This window comes from Pseudophryne corroboree, chromosome 4 (genome assembly GCF_028390025.1).
Source record: "Pseudophryne corroboree isolate aPseCor3 chromosome 4, aPseCor3.hap2, whole genome shotgun sequence".
In the NCBI taxonomy this organism is placed as follows: domain Eukaryota; kingdom Metazoa; phylum Chordata; class Amphibia; order Anura; family Myobatrachidae; genus Pseudophryne; species Pseudophryne corroboree.
In genome coordinates, this window is record NC_086447.1 from 536,809,336 (window position 1) to 536,830,982 (window position 21,647).

At 47.2% G+C, this 21,647-nt stretch overlaps 1 protein-coding gene across 14 annotated transcripts in view; it reads left to right on the forward strand.

Moving 5' to 3' along the window:
- The window catches only part of EPB41L2 (erythrocyte membrane protein band 4.1 like 2), a 640,934-nt gene that overhangs the window by 373,452 nt on the left and 245,835 nt on the right, over positions 1-21,647 (forward strand). For all 14 annotated transcript variants that reach the window (XM_063917319.1, XM_063917312.1, XM_063917311.1 and 11 more), the window contains one exon: positions 10,657-10,732. In XM_063917319.1, coding sequence (XP_063773389.1) covers positions 10,657-10,732 — 76 coding nt within the window. The remainder of the gene's footprint in view (positions 1-10,656; positions 10,733-21,647) is intronic.

Below are 21,647 nucleotides of genomic sequence, written 5' to 3' on the forward strand. Positions count from 1 at the left end.
AAATATATATATATCACTACTGCAGCCGGACAGGTATATATTATATATTATATAATGACGGACCTGCTGGACACTGTCTGTCAGCAGAATGAGTTTTATTTTTATAGAATAAAAAAAAAACACACAAGTGAAGTCACACGACGAGTGTTTAACTTTTTCAGGCAATCACAATATAAGTATACTACTAACTATACTGGTGGTCAGTGTGGTCAGGTCACTGGTCAGTCACACTGGCAGTGGCACTCCTGCAGCAAAAGTGTGCACTGTTTAATTTTAATATAATATGTACTCCTGGCTCCTGCTATAACCTATAACTGGCACTGCAGTAGTGCTCCCCAGTCTCCCCCACAATTATAAGCTGTGTGAGCTGAGCAGTCAGACAGATATATAATATATATAGATGATGCAGCACACTGGCCTGAGCCTGAGCAGTGCACACAGATATGGTATGTGACTGACTGAGTCACTGTGTGTATCGCTTTTTTCAGGCAGAGAACGGATATATTAAATAAACTGCACTGTGTGTCTGGTGGTCACTCACTATATAATATATTATGTACTCCTGGCTCCTGCTATAACCTATAACTGGCACTGCAGTAGTGCTCCCCAGTCTCCCCCACAATTATAAGCTGTGTGAGCTGAGCAGTCAGACAGATATATATAATATTATATATAGATAATAGATGATGCAGCACACTGGCCTGAGCCTGAGCAGTGCACACAGATATGGTATGTGACTGACTGAGTCACTGTGTGTATCGCTTTTTTCAGGCAGAGAACGGATATATTAAATAAACTGCACTGTGTGTCTGGTGGTCACTCACTATATAATATATTATGTACTCCTGGCTCCTGCTATAACCTATAACTGGCACTGCAGTAGTGCTCCCCAGTCTCCCCCACAATTATAAGCTGTGTGAGCTGAGCAGTCAGACAGATATATATAATATTATATATAGATAATAGATGATGCAGCACACTGGCCTGAGCCTGAGCAGTGCACACAGATATGGTATGTGACTGAGTCACTGTGTGCTGTGTATCGCTTTTTTCAGGCAGAGAACGGATTATAAAGTAAACTGCACTGTCCTCACTAGTAAACTCTCTCCACTCAGTCTCTACACTTCTACAGTAACAGTACTCCTCCTAGTCAGCTCCAGTAAATCTCTCTCAGTCTCTTATAATCTAAATGGAGAGGACGCCAGCCACGTCCTCTCCCTATCAATCTCAATGCACGTGTGAAAATGGCGGCGACGCGCGGCTCCTTATATAGAATCCGAGTCTCGCGATAGAATCCGAGCCTCGCGAGAATCCGACAGCGTCATGATGACGTTCGGGCGCGCTCGGGTTAACCGAGCAAGGCGGGAAGATCCGAGTCGCTCGGACCCGTGAAAAAAAACATGAAGTTCTGGCGGGTTCGGATTCAGAGAAACCGAACCCGCTCATCTCTAGTGTTGACCAGTGAAAAGTGCAGGTAAAAAATGGGGAAATCAGCCTGTACCCCCAAAAATGCCAAAGTGACATAGGATAACAATATAGAAGTATACTACGCAGAGGGCATAATAATAAGATTTTGGAGACTTTTAATGTGTTAAATGGCTGCTATGTGTATTTTTTCTAAACAATTGAAGAATGATAAAAAGCAAGCTTTTTTGTGTAAAATTGATCCTAATTAAATTTGGGGTACATGTAAATGGGTATAAGTATATATTTGGGTCAATTAAGGGCACTTTTAAAAAATCTAGCAAAAATGACCAGTTACTCCCACCTGCAAACTTAAAAACACTTGTCCCACTCATAAAGCACCTCCATATACCTGTCCTATACCTTATACACCAAGTTCCATCACATTGCACTTTTTCACCCCAAAACTGACCTTATTACCGGCTAATTAAAATCTTCAAAGTGCCTAATTAATCATTAAGGGGGTATCCAAGGGGTTCTGAACCAAGGGCCTAATTTAGATCTGATCGCAGGAGCAAAATTGTTAGCTAATGGGCAAAACCATGTGCACTGCGGGGGGGGGGGGGGCAGATATAAAGTGTGGAGAGAGTTAGATTTGGGTGTGGTGCGTTCAAACTGAAATCTAAATTGCAGTGTCAATATAAAGCAGCCAGTATTTATCCAGAAAAACTATTACCCACATAAATCTAACGCTCTCTGCAAATGTTATATCTGCGCCCATCCCCCCCCCCCTGCAGTGCACATGGTCTTGCCCATTAGCTAACAAATTTGCTGCTGCGATCAGGTCTGAATTAGGCCCTAAGTACCAACATTTTTACCCACAAACTGGGATTTTCTCCAATTTTTCACCTGCTCAGTGTAGGTGAAGTGAAATTTGCGATAAATCCTGTGGAGAGTTATAGCATGCGAGTAATTGGATAGCTGCAATATTGCGGGTCGCAAAAAAAGCAGCCTTTTAGAATTTTTTGCTGTGAACGAGTTATCTTGGCTAATTGGATACCCCCCTTACAGTCCAAAACAATGAAGGACAAGTACGTGGTATATAAACCTTGTTGCATCTGGGGACAGGACACACATAATCATTAGGGTGACAGAAATTGAGGGTTAGGTGCAGCTGAAGGATAATATGGAGTATAAAATAGTGTAAGAGAGGGAAAAACGCATGAGGGGAGAGGAGTGACACAGATGGGGTAGAAGTGACCATCTAACAGAGGGTTAAGATGAGGGATGGCTCGGTTTGAGAGCCCATTTAATTTTAGATATACAGAACGCTGTGGCAAATAGGACATTAATTTGTATCCAGCGATATAAGAATTGTATGTAATGTCTACATGTATATTGTAATGGAGTCTGTGACACAAAATGGTTTCCAACCTGTCCTTTAAATGAACCCATAGTTACATAGATATGGGAGTAGAGGACACTGATGTATAGTGGGAGAGTCAGAGGTTAGTTTATGGCTCTTACCTTATCTAAGAAGCTATAAATGACATTACCACAAGCCAGGCCAGGCCAAGAAACCTGACCTCTTGAAACTTAAAAGGAAGACAGTTTTTGAAAGTGAAACCAAATAAAGTCTGGTTGTTACTGCTCAGGTGCCCAGCATTGAGAGAGTTAATGAAAGGGTGGGGGGCCTGCAGCTATGAGGGGGCTATATCTGTCCCTCACACACACACTGTTTTGTTCATTCTCTGAGGGGAAGCAGCCAGGAGCTGGGAATGCACCATGTATATCTTCCATTGTGAGATCCCTCCACACAGTAGGCTAACTGAGGTTGAGTAAGTTAGGCTTCTGAAATTATTCTCTTTTTGTTTATTGAGACTGCTAGTAACCTGTATATCTTTTCTAAACTCCTTATATTCTTTGTAATCTTTTTACCATTGTAAACCCGAAGATATTTCTTGATTATAATAAACATATAATTAGATTTGACTGCTGTGTTCTTGAACCCAAGTCAAGCCAAGTGAAGTACGTTACCTATGGTTTTCATGAGATATTGAGATTGGTGATCACAGGTGAAGCTAAAGACACCTGCAACGTCCGCAATACGTTGAAAAGTCTTTGCTGGTGGCAGCGGAGATTCGCACGGCGCTGGCGCAACTCTCGGATTGGTGTATCCGGAGAGTGAGGCGCCCGCGGTCCGTGACAAACGCCATGACCAAAATCTTGGGGGCAGGAATGGGAGGATGTGACCAGTTGGAAGGAAAGTCAGCATGTATTTGTGGAGCAATGAGGGCGGGTGGGAGTGTAAATGGGAGATAAGATCAGATATGTAAATGGGAGAGGAATGGATGAGGGCTTTGTAAGTGAGTGTGAGAAGCTTGAATTTGATTTGGAAGGGGAGCCATTGTAGGTCTTGAAAAAGAGAGGTTGACGGTAGTATGTTTGGAGATGAAGATGAGCCGGGCAGCAGCATTGAGGATAGTTTGGAGTGGAGAAGGGAAGTTGTCATGTAGGCAGATAGGAGGAAATTATAGTAGTCCAATCTGGAGATGCCCAATAAGTGGATGAGGGTTCTAGTAGCATCTATTGTGAGAAAGAGTCTGATCCTGGAAATATTTTTGAGATGGACGCTGCAGGACTGCGAGAGGTACTGAATGTGTGAAGGATAGGGAGGAATGAAGGGTAACTCCAACACAGTATACGTGAGGGCTAGAGGAGATAGTTGTGCTTTCAATAAATAGTTACATTGTGGGAGATGAGATTATGTGGGAGGGTAGAAAGATTATCAGCTCAGTCTTAGCCATGTTAGGTTGAAGAAAGCCCTGGGACATCCAAGAAGAGATAGCAGAGAGACAGTTTGAGACACGAGTGCATTGTTACAGAATTGTACCAAGTTTTATACCAACAAAGCAATTGTCAGATTGCAGTGAGATGTGGATTTTTCTGCAGGGGGTTTGCCTCCTTTTTTGTGCTGCTTTTTCAGTTCCATGGTTGCACGTAGACTTTGCCCTAGTCAATGGGTAATGGAGAGTGCTACATGCAGCACACAGATCACCACTTCCTTCCGTTTCCATGGCCGTTGTTACCAGTTACCTTTTAATAAAAGATGTATTCTACAAACTTCCTGGGCCCCTTCTCTTTGTACATCACAACGTTGTGATCTTGGTTGGGACAGACTGGTCATGTTATGCTTGCAAAACTCTTCACAATGACAAATGTCTTCATTATTAGTTGACTCAGAACATCAAACTTTTAAAGCAGGCAACGGAAAAATGGCTTAAAACAAAAAAAAGAGCACTGGGTGAACAGCACAAGATCGGATGTTTTTTATATATTAAAATTTACATTTTTCAGTGGTGTACGCAATCCCACTTTGAAACACAACCCGGAAATTGCTTTTTTGTTTGTCAATTATAAGTTATTTAGAGAATATTTTGTACATGGGTGTGAGTTAACGAGTGGAATTATAAAACGTGAATGCATAAAGTAGAATAAATGTGTTATTTTTCAGACTATATAATTGTTTGATTAGTTTCAGAAGCACTGAATGGATTATCTTTCTGTTTGGTCTATAATCTTATTTTTTATTTCTCTGACGTCCTAGTGGATGCTGGGTACTCCTTAAGGACCATGGGGTATAGACGGGCTCCGCAGGAGACTGGGCACTCTTAAAAGAAAGATTAGGTACTATATCTGGTGTGCACTGGCTCCTCCCTCTATGCCCCTCCTCCAGACCTCAGTTAGTTAGTATCTGTGCCCGGCCAGAGCTGGATGCACCCTAGGGGCTCTCCTGAGCTTCCTAGAAAAGAAAGTATTTGTTAGGTTTTTTATTTTCAGTGAGATCTGCTGGCAACAGACTCACTGCTACGTTTGACTGAGGGGAGAGAAGCGAACCTACCTGCTTGCAGCTAGCTTGGGCTTCTAAGGCTACTGGACACCATTAGCTCCAGAGGGATCGAACACAGGCCCAGTCCTCGGTCGTCCGGTCCCGGAGCCGCGCCGCCGTCCCCCTTGCAGAGCCAGAAGAACGAAGAGAAGTTGAAAATCGGCGGCTGAAGACTCCGGTCTTCATTAAGGTAGCGCACAGCACTGCAGCTGTGCGCCATTGCTCCCTTAGCACACCACACACTCCGGTCACTGATGGGTGCAGGGCGCTGGGGGGGGCGCCCTGGGCAGCAATTAGATTACCTTACTTGGCGAAAAGCACATAATACAGTCTGATAAACTGTATATGTGCATTAACCCCCGCCATTAAAGTACATAAAACGCACAGAAGCCCGCCGCTGAGGGAGCCGGGCCTTCTTCCTCAGCACACCGGCGCCATTTTCTCTTCACAGCTCAGCTGGAAGGAAGCTCACCAGGCTCTCCCCTGCAGTATCCTGGTACACAAAGGGTAAAAAAGAGAGGGGGGGCACATAAATTTAGGCGCAAAACTGTGTATATAAGCTGCTATAGGGGAAAAATCACTCAGTATAGTGTACATCCCTGTATTATATAGCGCTGTGGTGTGTGCTGGCATACTCTCTCTCTGTCTCTCCAAAGGGCCTGGTGGGGGAACTGTCTTCAAATAGAGCATCCCCTGTGTGTGTGGTGTCGGTACGCGTGTGTCGACATGTCTGAGGTAAAAGGCTCCTCTAAGGAGGTGATAGAGCGGATAAGTGTGTGGGAGGGTGTCTCCGTCAACAACGCCGACACCTGTTTGGATATGTGTAAGTGCTGAGGTAAAATTATTGCACAAAGGTTAGGGAACAGAAAGGAAATCTACCCTGGTCTGTCCCTATGTCACAGAGTCCTTCACAGTCTCTCTATGCTCACTATCCAAAATAACAAAGTATCGACACGGAGTTTAACTCCACTGTCGACTACGATAATGCAAAGTTACAGCCAAGAGGGCTAAAAGATATTCAATATATGATTATTGGAATAAAAGATGATTTGCATATCACTGATGACTCATCTGTCCCTGACATGAGAGTACACATGTTAAGGGGAAGAATGCTGAGGTAAAGTTCCCTCCTCTCATGAGGAAAAAGAGCGGGAATCTCCAGACAAGAGACGGCAGCTTCCCACAAGAGAATTCTCAGGCTGTATCCTTTCCCCACTAGGGCCAGGATGTGTTGAGAATCTTCCCCTTGGGTGTCCTGTTTGCACTAGCTATTCTCAGGGATCCTGCAGATAGTGTGCACATTCTAGTATACTACCCAGACCGGCGATTGTGTCGGCATGGGTTTATAGCGCTGTGGCAGCGTGGACAGGTACCTTATCAGCAGAGATTGAGACCCTAGTATGCATATAAATATTTTAAGATGCTGTCTTAAGTGATAGATATATAATTATAAAGCATGCCCAAAGGGACATGAGTATACTGGGTCCTAGAGACAAAATCTATGTCGATTTCTGCTTGACGTGTCCTGTAGAATACACATTGGACAGATGATGCCGACTTAAGAGGCATATGGAAGGCTGAGGATTGTGTGGAGAAAGGTTCTCGGGCCTGGTCTCCACAGCTATAGCTGGTAATTCTGATATTTTGCCTTATATTCCTGCACAGCCTAGGAAAGCACGACATTATTAAATGCAGCTTTTCGAACAAAGAAACAAAGTCTGAGGTGCGTCCTTTCTTGTCAGAGCCGGGGGCAGAGGAAAGAAGCTGTACAACACAGCTAGTCCCCAGGAACAGAAGTACTCCCCGGCCTCTACAAAAATCCACCGCATGTCGCTGGGGCTCCACAGGCGGAGCTAGGCCCGGTGGGGACACGCCTTCGTAAGTTCAGCCACAAGTGGGTTCACTCCCTGTTAGATCCCTGGGCAATAGAAATTGTATCGCAGGGATACAGGCTGGACTTTGAGAAGATGCCCCCTCACCGAGGATCCGGCGGGCTTCCCCCCAAGAGAGGGAGCCAGTGTTAACTGCAATTTGTAAATTGTATCTTCAACAGGTGGTGGTCAAGGGTCCCCTCCTTCAACAAGAGGGTGTTATTATTCGACCATGTTATAATCCCGAAACCAGACGGTTCGGTTAGACCCATATTGAATTAAAATCCCTGAACATATACCTGAAAAGGTTCAGGTTCAAGATGGAATCGCTAAGAGCGGTCATTGCAAGCCTGAAATGAATCGGGACATAAGGGATGCATACCTTCGTGTCCCCATTTATCCACCTCATCAGGCGTACCTCAGAATTGCGGCACGGGATTGTCATTACCAATTTCACCAAGGTAATGGCGGATATGATGGTGCTCCTGCGGAAGCAAGGTGTCACTATTATCACATACTTGGATGATCTCCTCATAAAAGCGAGATCAAGAGAGCAGTTGCTGGACAGCGTATCACCTTCTCTGGAAGTGAAACGGCAACACAACTGGATTCTATATATTCCGAAGTCGCAGTTGGTTCCTACAGCTCATCTGCCTCGCCTAGGCATGATCCTAGACACAGACCAGAAGAGGGTTTATCTCCCGATAGAGAGAGCTCAGGAGCTCATGACACTGGTCAGGAATCTATTGAAAACCAAAACAGGTGTCAGTGCATCACTGCACTCGAGTCCTGGGAAGGATGATGGCATCATACGAGGCCATCCCCTTCGGCTGGTTCCATGCAAGGACAACGGATCACATCTTCAGATGCATCGGTTAATCACCCTATCCCCCAGGGCCAGGGTGTCTCTCCTGTGGTGGCTGCAGAGGCCGCAGATTCGGCATTCAGGACTGGGTGCTGGTGACCACGGATGCAAGCCTCCGAGGGTGGGGGGCAGTTACACAGGGAAGAAAATTCCAAGGTTTGTGGTCAAGCCAACAGACTTGCCTTCACATCAATATCCTGGAACTAAGGGCCATATACAACGCCCTAAGTCAAGCGGAGTTCCTGCTTCGCGACCAACCGGTTCTGATCCAGTCAGACCGCAGGGGCTCATGTAAACCGCCAGGGCGGCACAAGGAGCAGGGTGGCGAGGGTAGAAGCCACCAGAGTTCTTCGCTGGGCGGAGAATCAAGTAAGCGCACTGTCAGCAGTGTTCATTCCGGGAGTGAACACGACCTCCACCCGGGAAAGTGGTGATTTCATCAGGAATTCTTCACGCAGTTTTGCAAATTGATGGAAACTGCCTCAGGTGGACTACATGGCGTCCCACCTCAATAAAAAGATGAAAAAAGGTTTTACGCTGGGTCAAGGGACTCTCAGGCGATAACTGTGGTCGCACTAGTAACACCGTGGGTGTTCCAGTCGGTCTATATATTCCCTCCTTTTCCTCTCAGACCCAAGGGCTGAGAATTGTAATAAACGGAGGAGTGTCAACAATATTCTTTGCTCCGGATTGGCCAAGAAGGACTTGGTACCCGGAACTGCATGAAATGCTCTCAGAGGACCCATGGCCTCTGCCTCTCAGTCAGGACATGTTGCAACAGGGACCCTGTCTGATCCAAGACTTACCGCGGCTGCGTTGGACGGCATGGCGGTTGAACGCCAGATCCTAGCGGAAAAGGGCATTCCGGATGCAGTTATTCCTACGCTGATAAAGGCTAGGAAAGACGTGACAGCAAGACTTTTTCACTGTATATGGCGAAAATAGGTTGCTTGGTGTGTGGCCGGGAAGGCCCTACAGAGGAATTCCAGGGGGGTCGATTCCTGCACTTCCTACAGTCAGGAGTGACTCTGGGCCTAAAATTAGGATCCATAAAGGCCAAGATTTCGGCCCTATCCCTTTTTCGCTCAAAAAGAACTGGCTTCACTGCCTGAAGTTCGGACGTTGTTACAGGGGTGCTGCATATTCAGCCCCTTTTGTGCCTCCAGTGGCACCTTGGGATCTTAACGTGTGTTGGATTCCTAAAATCCCACTGGTTTGAGCCACTTAAGACTGTGGAGCTAAAATATATCTCACGTGGAAAGTGGTCATGCTTTTGGCCTTAGCTTGGACTCGGCGTGTGTCAGAATTGGCAGCTTTGTCATGTAAAAGCCCATATCTGATCTTCCATATGGAAAGGGCAGGATGGAGGACTCGTCCCCAATTTCTCCCTAAGGTGGTGGTATCGTTTCATTTGAACCAACCTATTGTGGTGCCTGTGGCTACTAGGGACTTGGAGGATTCCAAGTTGCTGGACGTAGTCCGGGCCCTGAAACTTTGTTTCCAGGACGGCTAGAGTCAGAAAAACTGACTCGCTATTTATCCTGCATGCACCCAACAAGCTGGGTGCTCCTGCTTAAAAGCAGACTATTGCTCGCTGGATCTGTAGCACGATTCAGCTTGCACATTCTGCGGCTGGACTGCTGCATCCTAAATCAGTAAAAGCCCATTCCACGAGGAAGGTGGGCTCTTCTTGGGCGGCTGCCCGAGGGGTCTCGGCTTTACAACTTTGCCGAGCTGCTACTTGGTCGGGTTCAAACACTTTTGCAAAATTCTACAAGTTTGATACCCTGGCTGAGGAGGACCTTGAGTTTGCTCATTCGGTGCTGCAGAGTCATCCGCACTCTCCCGCCCGTTTGGGAGCTTTGGTATAATCCCCTTGGTCCTTACGGAGTACCCAGCATCCACTAGGACGTCAGAGAAAATAAGAATTTACTCACCGGTAATTCTATTTCTCGTAGTCCGTAGTGGATGCTGGGAGCCCGTCCCAAGTGCGGACTCTCTGCAATACATGTATATAGTTATTGCTTAACTAAAGGGTTATTGTATGAGCCATCTGTTGAGAGAGGCTCAGTTATTGTTCATACTGTTAACTGGGTATGGTTATCACCAGTTGTACGGTGTGATTGGTGTGGCTGGTATGAGTCTTACCCTGGATTCCAAATCCTTTCCTAGTAATGTCAGCTCTTCCGGGCACAATTTCCCTAACGGAGGTCTGGAGGAGGGGCATAGAGGGAGGAGCCAGTGCACACCAGATATAGTACCTAATCTTTCTTTTAAGAGTGCCCAGTCTCCTGCGGAGCCCGTCTATACCCCATGGTCCTTACGGAGTACCCAGCATCCACTACGGACTACGAGAAATAGAATTACCGGTGAGTAAATTCTTATTTTTTCTCCATTAATGTGTAGTGTTTCTTTTTTTGATACTGTAAGTCCTAATTTGATCCTAAATTTTCTGCTTTGCAACTTTTATTTTTATTTTTACTTACAGTATTTATCTTTTGTTTTTGCTATCACTGAAGAATACTGCTTGAGAACACTACGTTCCATTGCAGTATTTTGAACAGCAGGACAATGTAGTTGACATAATAAATTACTAATTTCAACATAATTCTTATCTTCCATTTTAGGCTCCCCATGGCAATTTGTATTTAGTGTAAAGTTCTATCCACCGGATCCTTCTCAGTTAACTGAAGACATAACAAGGTACCTGTAATGTAATTGATAAATCAATTATTTCTTTCTTTTCTCTTTGTTTGTCTATCTTTTATTCTCTCTATCTCTTCCGTTCTCTCTCTCTCTGGGGTAAATTTTCTAAGATGGAATGTTGCCCATAGCATCCAATCAGATTCCAGGTATTATCTTCTAGAAGGTGCAAGATAAATGAAAAGTAGAATTTGAGTGGTTGCTATGGGCAACATCCCATCTTAAATAGAACTCCCATCTTAGTAAATTTACCCCTCTGTCTCTCGTTTTATTCTGTCTTTCTCATTTTCCCTCAGTTGTTGGTTTTTTTTTTTTCCCCCTCTCTTGTGTGAGAGCTGTATATTCTGGTATCTGTGCTATTAAGGTAGGAATGTATTTGTTTTGGGAGCCATATTTATTAAAGTAGCATTGTTGTTTTGAGCTACATATACATATAAAGCTATGGCTACCATAATAATTTTAGATCTGTACCCCTGCAGTTCAGAACTAACACCATACTGTAGTTCTGGATAATGCACTTCCTCCACCAATTAGAGGATACAGAGGTTCTAATAGCTGTGTAGCGCAGCTGCTCCATTTAACTTTCCCTGTTTAAATGGAGGAAGCTGTTCTGCTTCTGAGAGCGAGTTCTCCCAAACAGATGATATCTCTTAGGGATTCAGTATGATATCCCGGCGGTCAGGAGACAGATCCTGGGATCCCGACAGCCAGAATACCTGCGGCGAGCGCAGCGTGTCCCCTTGCAGGCTCGATGTGCTCTCCACAGAGTTATATTCCCCCCTCTGGTGGTGGTGTGGACAACCATCCGAGTGGGGATTCTAGGCGGTGGGCGGGATTCTGACCACCGGTATCTCTCCGGGTGTCGGGACTCCGGCATCTGCAGCTTGACCGCCGTGATCACGACAGCCGGCAACTTTATTGCCTCCCTCTATTAGTATATACAGTTATGGTCATATATATTTGGACACTGACACAATTTTTGGCTTTATGCGCCACTACGATAGATAGGAAATTAAACAATTGAATTGCAGTATCTGTGTACAGAGGGGTAGATGTATTAAGTGTCGGTATGGAGGAGAAGTGGTGCGCTGACACTGCTTCTCCCCCATGTATGATGGAGCAGATGTGAGTGAAATGAAGCTCCCCTGTCATTATCGACACTGCTATCTTTAACATAGCACACCAATGTGCAGTGCAATGTATGAACTGTCAGTGGCACTGACAGTTCCATCACCTGCAGCTATCGATTTCAACAGTTGCTGGTGTTGCTGCCCCTTTCATAGCCACTATCTTTGGCTGCGACAGCTGCTGGGATCCTGGCTGCATGCGAGATCTCACTATAGTAGTGAGATCTTGCGCATCCACAGTGGACCCGGTGGGGGGTGAGACAGCGCATCAGCCATACGCTGATGTACTGTGAGCTCTGTCAGGGATTGCCGATGGGAAGTTTTAACTCCCCCCACTCTGGCATATGAGATGTTAATACATCTCATTGGTGCTGCTTCACCTCAGTAAAGAGGCAAGTATAATACATAAATGTGCCAGTATAATACATCTTCCTCACAATCCCCTATTTCTCTAACGTCCTAAGTGGATGCTGGGGACTCCGTAAGGACCATGGGGAATAGCGGCTCCGCAGGAGACTGGGCACAAAAGAAAAGCTTTAGAACTACCTGATGTGCACTGGCTCCTCCCCCTATGACCCTCCTCCAAGCCTCAGTTAAGATTTTGTGCCCGAACGAGAAGGGTGCACACTAGGTGGCTCTCCTGAGCTGCTTAGTGAAAAGTTTAGTTTTAGGTTTTTTATTTTCAGTGAGACCTGCTGGCAACAGGCTCACTGCATCGAGGGACTAAGGGGAGAAGAAGCGAACTCACCTGCGTGCAAAGTGGATTGGGCTTCTTAGGCTACTGGACATTAGCTCCAGAGGGACGATCACAGGCCCAGCCATGGATGGGTCCCAGAGCCGCGCCGCCGGCCCCCTTACAGAGCCAGAAGACAGAAGAGGTCCGGAAAATCGGCGGCAGAAGACGTCCTGTCTTCAACAAGGTAGCGTACAGCACTGCAGCTGTGCGCCATTGCTCTCAGCACACTTCACACTCCGGTCACTGAGGGTGCAGGGCGCTGGGGGGGGGGCGCCCTGAGACGCAATAAAAACACCTTGGATGGCAAAAAATGCATCACATATAGCTCCTGGGCTATATGGATGCATTTAACCCCTGCCAGAATACATAGAAAAACGGGAGATAAGGCCGCCGATAAGGGGGCGGAGCCTATCTCCTCAGCACACTGGCGCCATTTTCCCTCACAGCTCCGTTGGAGGGAAGCTCCCTGGCTCTCCCCTGCAGTCACTACACTACAGAAAGGGTTAAAAAAGAGAGGGGGGGCACTAATTACGCGCAGTATTAAATAAAACAGCAGCTATAAGGGGAAAAACACTTATATAAGGTTATCCCTGTATATATATATATAGCGCTCTGGTGTGTGCTGGCAAACTCTCCCTCTGTCTCCCCAAAGGGCTAGTGGGGTCCTGTCCTCTATCAGAGCATTCCCTGTGTGTGTGCTGTATGTCGGTACGTTTGTGTCGACATGTATGAGGAGAAATATGATGTGGAGACGGAGCAGATTGCCTGTAATAGTGATGTCACCCCCTAGGGGGTCGACACCTGAGTGGATGAACTGTTGGAAGGAATTACGTGACAGTGTCAGCTCTGTATAAAAGACAGTGGTTGACATGAGACAGCCGGCTACTCAGCTTGTGCCTGTCCAGACGTCTCATAGGCCGTCAGGGGCTCTAAAGCGCCCGTTACCTCAGATGGCAGATATAGACGCCGACACGGATACTGACTCCAGTGTCGATGGTGAAGAGACAAATGTGACTTCCAGTAGGGCCACACGTTACATGATTGAGGCAATGAAAAATGTTTTACACATTTCTAATAATAAGAGTACCACCAAAAAAAGGGTATTATGTTCGGTGAGGAAAAACTACCTGTAGTTTTCCTGAATCTGAGAAATTAAATGAGGTGTGTGATGATGCATGGGTTTCCCCCGATAACAACTGATAATTTCTAAAATGTTATTGGCATTATATCCTTTCCCGCCAGAGGTTAGGGTGCGTTGGGAAACACCCCCTAGGGTGGAAAAGCGCTCACACGCTTGTAAGGGCTCTACCCTCTCCTGAGATGGCCGCCCTTAAGGATCCTGCTGATAGAAAGCAGAAGGGTATCCTAAAATGTATTTACACACATACTGGTGTTATACTGCGACCAGCAATCGCCTCAGCCTGGATGTGCAGTGCTGGGTTGGCGTGGTCGGATTCCCTGACTGAAAATATTGATACCCTAGATAGGGACAGTATATTTTTGCCTATAGAGCATTTAAAAGATGCATTTCTATATGCGTGATGCACAGCGGAATATTTGCCGACTGGCATCAAGTCTAAGTGCGTTGTCCATTTCTACCAGTAGAGGGTTATGGACACGACAGTGGTCAGGTGATGCGGATTTCAAACGGCATTTGGAAGTATTGCCTTATTAAGGGGAGGAGTTATTTGGGGTCGGTCTTTCAGACCTGGTGGCCACGGCAACAGCTGGGAAATCCACGTTTATACCCCAGGTCGCCTCTCAACATGAGAAGACGCCGTATTATCAGGCGCAGTCTTTTCGTGGACAAGCGGGCAAAAGGTTCCTCATTTCTGCCCCGTGACATAGGGAGAGAAAAAAAGGCTGCAGAAATCAGCCAGTTCCCAGGAACAGAAACCCTCTCCCGCCTCTGCCAAGCCCTCAGTATGACGCTGGGGCTTTACAAGTAGAATCAGGCACGGTGGGGGGCCCGTCTCAATGAATTTCAGCGCGCAGTGGGCTCACTCGCAAGTAGACCCCTGGATCCTTCAGGTGATATCTCAGGGGTACAAATTGGAATTCGAGACGTTTCCCCCTCGCCGTTTCCTAAAGTCGGCTTTACCGATGTCTCCTTCTGACAGGGAGACAGTTTTGGAAGCCATTCACAAGCTGTATTCCCAGCAAGTGATAATCAAGGTACCCCTCCTGCAACAGGGAACGGGGTATTATTCCACACTGTTGTGGTACCGAAGCCGGACGGCTCGGTGAGACCGATTCTAAATCTAAAATCTTTGAACACTTACATACAGAGGTTCAAATTCAAGATTGAGTCACTCAGAGCAGTGATTGCGAACCTGGAAGAAGGGGACTACATGATGCCTCGGGACATCAAGGATGCTTACCTTCATGTCCAAATTTACCCTTCTCACCAAGGGTACCTCAGGTTTATGGTACAGAACTGTCACTATCAGTTCAGACGCTGCCGTATGGATGGTCCACGGCACCCCGGGTCTTTACCAAGGTAATGGCCGAAATGATGATTTCTCTATCGTCCTAGTGGATGCTGGGGTTCCTGAAAGGACCATGGGGGATAGCGGCTCCGCAGGAGACAGGGCACAAAAAGTAAAGCTTTAGGATCAGGTGGTGTGCACTGGCTCCTCCCCCTATGACCCCCCTCCAAGCCAGTTAGATTTTTGTGCCCGGCCGAGAAGGGTGCAATCTAGGTGGCTCTCCTAAAGAGCTGCTTAGGAAAGTTTAGCTTAGGTTTTTTATTTTACAGTGAGTCCTGCTGGCAACAGGATCACTGCAACGAGGGACTTAGGGGAGAAGAAGTGAACTCACCTGCGTGCAGGATGGATTGGCTTCTTGGCTACTGGACATCAGCTCCAGAGGGACGATCACAGGTACAGCCTGGATGGTCACCGGAGCCTTGCCGCCGGCCCCCTTGCAGATGCTGAAGTAAGAAGAGGTCCAGAATCGGCGGCAGAAGACTCCTCAGTCTTCTAAAGGTAGCGCACAGCACTGCAGCTGTGCGCCATTTTCCTCTCAGCACACTTCACACGGCAGTCACTGAGGGTGCAGGGCGCTGGGAGGGGGGCGCCCTGGGAGGCAAATGAATACCTATTTTGGCTAAAAATACCTCACATATAGCCTCCGGAGGCTATATGGAGATATTTAACCCCTGCCAGAATCCGTTAAGAGCGGGAGACGAGGCCGCCGAAAAAGGGGCGGGGCCTATCTCCTCAGCACACAGCGCCATTTTCCCTCACAGAAAGGCTGGAGGGAAGGCTCCCAGGCTCTCCCCTGCACTGCACTACAGAAACAGGGTTAAAACAGAGAGGGGGGGCACTAAATTGGCGATATGCTTATATATATATTAAGATGCTATAAGGGAAAACACTTATATAAGGTTGTCCCTATATAATTATAGCGTTTTTGGTGTGTGCTGGCAAACTCTCCCTCTGTCTCTCCAAAGGGCTAGTGGGTCCTGTCCTCTATCAGAGCATTCCCTGTGTGTGTGCTGTGTGTCGGTACGTGTGTGTCGACAGGTAGGAGGACGATGTTGGTGAGGAGGCGGAGCAATTGCCTGTAATGGTGATGTCACTCTCTAGGGAGTCGACACCGGAATGGATGGCTTATTTAGGAAATTACGTGATAATGTCAACACGCTGCAAGGTCGGTTGACGACATGAGACGGCCGACAAACAATTAGTACGGTCCAGACGTCTCAAAAACACCGTCAAGGGTTTTAAAACGCCCGTTTACTTTAGTCGGTCGACACAGACACAGACAGGGACACTGAATCCAGTGTCGACGGTGAATAAACAAACGTATTCCTTATTAGGGCCACACGTTAAAGGCAATGAAGGAGGTGTTACGTATTTCTGATACTACAAGTACCACAAAAGAGGGTATTATGTGGGATGTGAAAAAACTACCATAGTTTTTCCTGAATCAGATAAATTAATTAAAGTGTGTGATGATGCGTGGGTTCCCCCCGATAGAAAATTATGGGCGGTATACCCTTTCCCGCCAGAAGTTAGGGCGCGTTGGGAAACACCCTTTAAGGTGGATAAGGCGCTCACACGCTTATCAAAACAAGTGGCGGTACCGTCTATAGATAGGGCCGTCCTCAAGGACCAGCTGACAAGGCTGGAAAATATAATAAAAAGTATATACACACATACTGGTGTTATACTGCGGCCAGCGATCGCCTCAGCCTGGATGTGCAGAGCTAGGGTGGCTTGGTCGGATTCCCTGACTAAAAATATTGATACCCTTGACAGGGACAGTATTTTATTGACTATAGAGCATTTCTATATATGCGAGATGCACAGAGGGATATTTGCACTCTGGCATCATGAATAAACGCGATGTCCATAACTGCCAGAAGATGTTATGGACACGACAGTGGTCAGGTGATGCAGATTCCAAACGGCACAGTATGGCCGTATACAGGAAGAGGACTTGTTTGGGGTCGGTCCATCGGACCTGGTGGTCACGGCAACTGCTGGAAAATCCACCGTTTTTTACCCTAAGTCACATCTCTGCAGAAAAAGACACCGTCTTTTCAGCCTCAGTCCTCTCGTCCCTATAAGATCATATCTGCCCAGGGATAGAGGAAAGGGAAGAAGACTGCAGCAGGCAGCCCATTCCCAGGAACAGAAGCGTTCCACCGCGTCTGACAAGTTCTCAGCATGGCGCTGAGACCGTACAGGACCCCTGGATCCTACAAGTAGTATCCCGGGGGTACAGATGGGAATGTCGAGACGTTTCCCCTTCGCAGGCTCCTGAAGTCTGCTTTACCAAGTCTCCCTCCGACAAGGAGGTAGTATGGGAAAAAATTCACAAGCTGTATTCCCAGCAGGTGATAATTAAATTACCCCTCCTACTACAGAAAAGGGGTATTATTCCACACTATATTGTGGTACTGAAGCCAGAAGGCTAGGTGAGACTTATTCTAAAAATTTGTTTTTGAACACTTACAAAGGTTCAAATTAAGATGAAGTCACTCAGAGCAGTGATAACGAACCAGGAATAAGGGGACTATATAGTGTCCCGGGACATCAGGGATGCTTACCTCTATGTCCCAAATTTGCCCTTCTCACTAAGGGTACCTCAGGTTCGTGGTGCAGAACTGTCACTATCAGTTTCAGACGCTGCCGTTTGGATTGTCCACGGCACCCTGGGGTCTTTACCAAGGTAATGGCCGAATTGATGATTCTTCTTCGCAGAAAAGGCGTCTTAATTATCCCTTACTTGGACGATCTCCTGATAGGGGCATAGTCCAGGGAACAGTTGGAGGTCGGAGTAGCACTATCTCGGATACTGCTACAATCAGCACGGGTGGATTCTAAATATTCCAAAATCGCAGCTGATCCCGACGACACGTCTGCTGTGCCTAGGGATGATTCTGGACACAGTCCAGAAAAAGGTGTTTCTCCCGGAAGAGAAAGCCAGGGAGTTATCCGAGCAAGTCAGGAACCTCCTAAAAACAGTGCATCATTGCACAAGGGTCCTGGTAAAAATGGTGGCTTCCTACGAAGCAATTCCATTCGGCAGATTTCACGTAAGAACTTTTCAGTGGGATCTGCTGGACAAATGGTCCGGATCGCATCTTCAGATGCATCAGCGGATAACCCAATATCCAAGGACAAGGGTGTCTCTCCTGTGGTGGTTATAGAGTGCTCATCTTCTAGAGGGCAGCAGATTCGGCATTCAGGATTGGATGCTGGTAACCACGGAGCCCAGCCTGAGAGGCTGGGGAGCAGTCACACAAGGAAAAAATTTCCAGGGAGTGTGATCAAGTATGGAGACTTTTCTCCACATAAATATACTGGAGCTAAGGGTAAATTTATAATGCTCTAAGCTTAGCAAGACCTCTGCTTCAAGGTCAGCCGGTATTGATCCAGTGGGAAAAACATCACGGCAGTCGCCCACGTAAACAGACAGGGCGACACAAGAAGCAGGAGGGCAATGGCAGAAACTGCAAGGACTTTTCGCTGGGCGGAAAATCATGTGATAACACTGTCAGCAGTTTTTCATCCCGGGAATGGAAACTGGGAAGCAGACTTCCTCAGCACGACCTCCACCCGGGAGAGTGGAAACTTCATTGAGAAGTTTTTTCCACATGATTGTAAACCGTTGGGAAATACCAAAGGTGGACATGATGGCGTCCCGTCTGAACAAAAAACGGGACAGGTATTGCGCCAGGTCAAGAGACCCTCAGGCAATAGATGTGGACGTTCTGGTAACACCGTGGGTGTACCAGTCGGTGTATGTGTTCCCTCCTCTGCTTCTCATACCTAAGGTGCTGAGAATTATAAGACGTAGAGGAGTAAGAACTATACTCCTGGCTCCGGATTGGCCAAGAAGGACTTGGTACCCGGAACTTCAAGAGATGCTTACAGAGGTCTTATGGCCTCTGCCGCTAAGAAGGGACTTGCTTCAGCAAGTACCATGTCTGTTCCAAGACTTACCGCAGCTGCGTTTGTCGGCATGGCGATGGAAAGCCGGATCCTAAGGGAAAAAAGGCATTCCGGAAGAGGTCATTCCTACCCTGGTCAAAGCCAGAAAGGAGGTGACCGCACAACATTATCACCACGTGTGGCGAAAATATGTTGCGTGGTGTGAGGCCAGGAAGGCCCCACAAAGAAATTTCAACTCGGTCGTTTCCTGCATTTCCTGCAAACAGGAGTGTCTATGGGCCTCAAATTGGGGTCCATTAAGGTTCAAATTCGGCCCTGTAAATTTTCTTCCAGAAAGAATTGGCTTCAGTTCCTGAAGTCCAGAAGTTTGTCAAGGGAGTATTGCATATACAAACCCCTTTTTTGTGCCTCCAGTGGCACTGTGGGATCTCAACGTAGTTCTGGGATTCCTCAAATCACATTGGTTTAAAACCAGTCAAATATGTGGATTTGAAGCATCTCACATAAAAAGTGACCATGCTCTTGGCCCTGGCCTGGACCAGGCGAGTGTCAAATTGGTGTTTTTTTCTCAAAAAAGCCCATATCTGTTTGTCCATTCGGACAGGGCAGAGCTGCGGACTCGTCCCCAGTTCTCTCCCTAAGGTGGTGTCAGTGTTTCACCTGAACCAGCTTATTGTGGTGCCTTGCACCTACTAGGGACTTGGAGGACTCCAAGTTGCTAGGAGTTGTCAGGGCCCTGAAAATATGTTCCAGGACAGCTGGAGTCAGAAAATCTGACTCGCTGTTTATACTGTATGCACCCAACAAGTTGGGTGCGCCTGCTTCTAAGCAGGCGATTGCTCGTTGGATTTGTAACACAATTCAACTTGCACATTCTGAGGCAGGCCTGCCACAGTCTAAATCGGTTAAGGCCCATTCCACAAGGAAGGTGGGCTCATCTTGGGCGGCTGCCCGAGAGGTCTCGGCATTACAACTCTGCCGAGCAGCTACGTGGTCAGGGGAGAACACGTTTGTAAAATTCTACAAATTTGATATCCTGGCAAAAGAGGACCTGGAGTTCTCTCATTCGGTGCTGCAGAGTCATCCGCACTCTCCCGCCCGTTTGGGAGCTTTGGTATAATCCCCATGGTCCTTTCAGGAACCCCAGCATCCACTAGGACGATAGAGAAAATAAGAATTTACTTACCGATAATTCTATTTCTCGGAGTCCGTAGTGGATGCTGGGCGCCCATCCCAAGTGCGGATTATCTGCAATACTTGTACATAGTTACAAAAATCGGGTTATTATTGTTGTGAGCCATCTTTTCAGAGGCTCCGCTGTTATCATACTGTTAACTGGGTTTAGATCACAAGTTGTACGGTGTGATTGGTGTGGCTGGTATGAGTCTTACCCAGGATTCATAATTCCTCCCTTATTGTGTACGCTCGTCCGGGCACAGTACCTAACTGGCTTGGAGGGGGGTCATAGGGGGAGGAGCCAGTGCACACCACCTGATCCTAAAGCTTTACTTTTTGTGCCCTGTCTCCTGCGGAGCCGCTATCCCCCATGGTCCTTTCAGGAACCCCAGCATCCACTACGGACTCCGAGAAATAGAATTATCGGTAAGTAAATTCTTATTATTCCTTCGAAGGAAGGGAATTTTAGTTATCCCTTACTTGGACGATTCCCTGATAAGGGTAAGATCCAGGGAACAGTTGGAGGTCGGTGTAGCACTATCTCAGGTAGTGTTGCGGCAGTACGATTGGATTCTCAATATTCCAAAATCGCAGCTGGTTCCGACGACTCGTCTTCTGTTCCTAGGGATGATTCTGGACACAGTCCAGAAAAAGGTGTTTCTCCCGGAGGAGAAAGCCAGGGAGTTATCCGAGCTAGTCAGGAACCTCCTAAAACCGAGCCAAGTCTCAGTGCATCAATGCACAAGGGTTCTGGGTAAAATGGTGGCTTCCTACGAAGCAATCCCATTCGGCAGATTCCACGCAAGAACTTTCCAGTGGGACCTGCTGGACAAATGGTCCGGGTCGCATCTTCAGATGCATCAGCGGATAACCCTGTCACCAAGAACAAGGGTGTCCCTCCTGTGGTGGTTGCAGAGTGCTCATCTTCTAGAGGGCCGCAGATTCGGCATTCAGGACTGGGTCCTGGTGACCACGGATGCCAGCCTGCGAGGCTGGGGAGCAGTCACACAGGGAAGGAATTTCCAGGGCTTATGGTCAAGCCTGGAGACATCAATTCACATAAATATCCTGAAGCTAAGGGCCATTTACAATGCTCTAAGCTTAGCAAGACCTCTGCTTCAAGGTCAGCCGGTGTTGATCCAGTCGGACAACATCACGGCAGTCACCCACGTAAACAGACAGGGTGGCACAAGAAGCAGGAGGGCAATGGCAGAAGCTGCAAGGATTCTTCGCTGGGCGGAAAATCATGTGATAGCACTGTCAGCAATTCCGGGAGTGGACAACTGGGAAGCAGACTTCCTCAGCAGACACGACCTCCACCCGGGAGAGTGGGGACTTCACCCAGAAGTCTTCCACATGATTATAAACCGTTGGGAAAAACTTGACAGGTATTGCGCCAGGTCAAGGGACCCTCAGGCAATAGCTGTAGACGCTCTGGTAACACCGTGGGTGTACCAGTCAGTGTATGT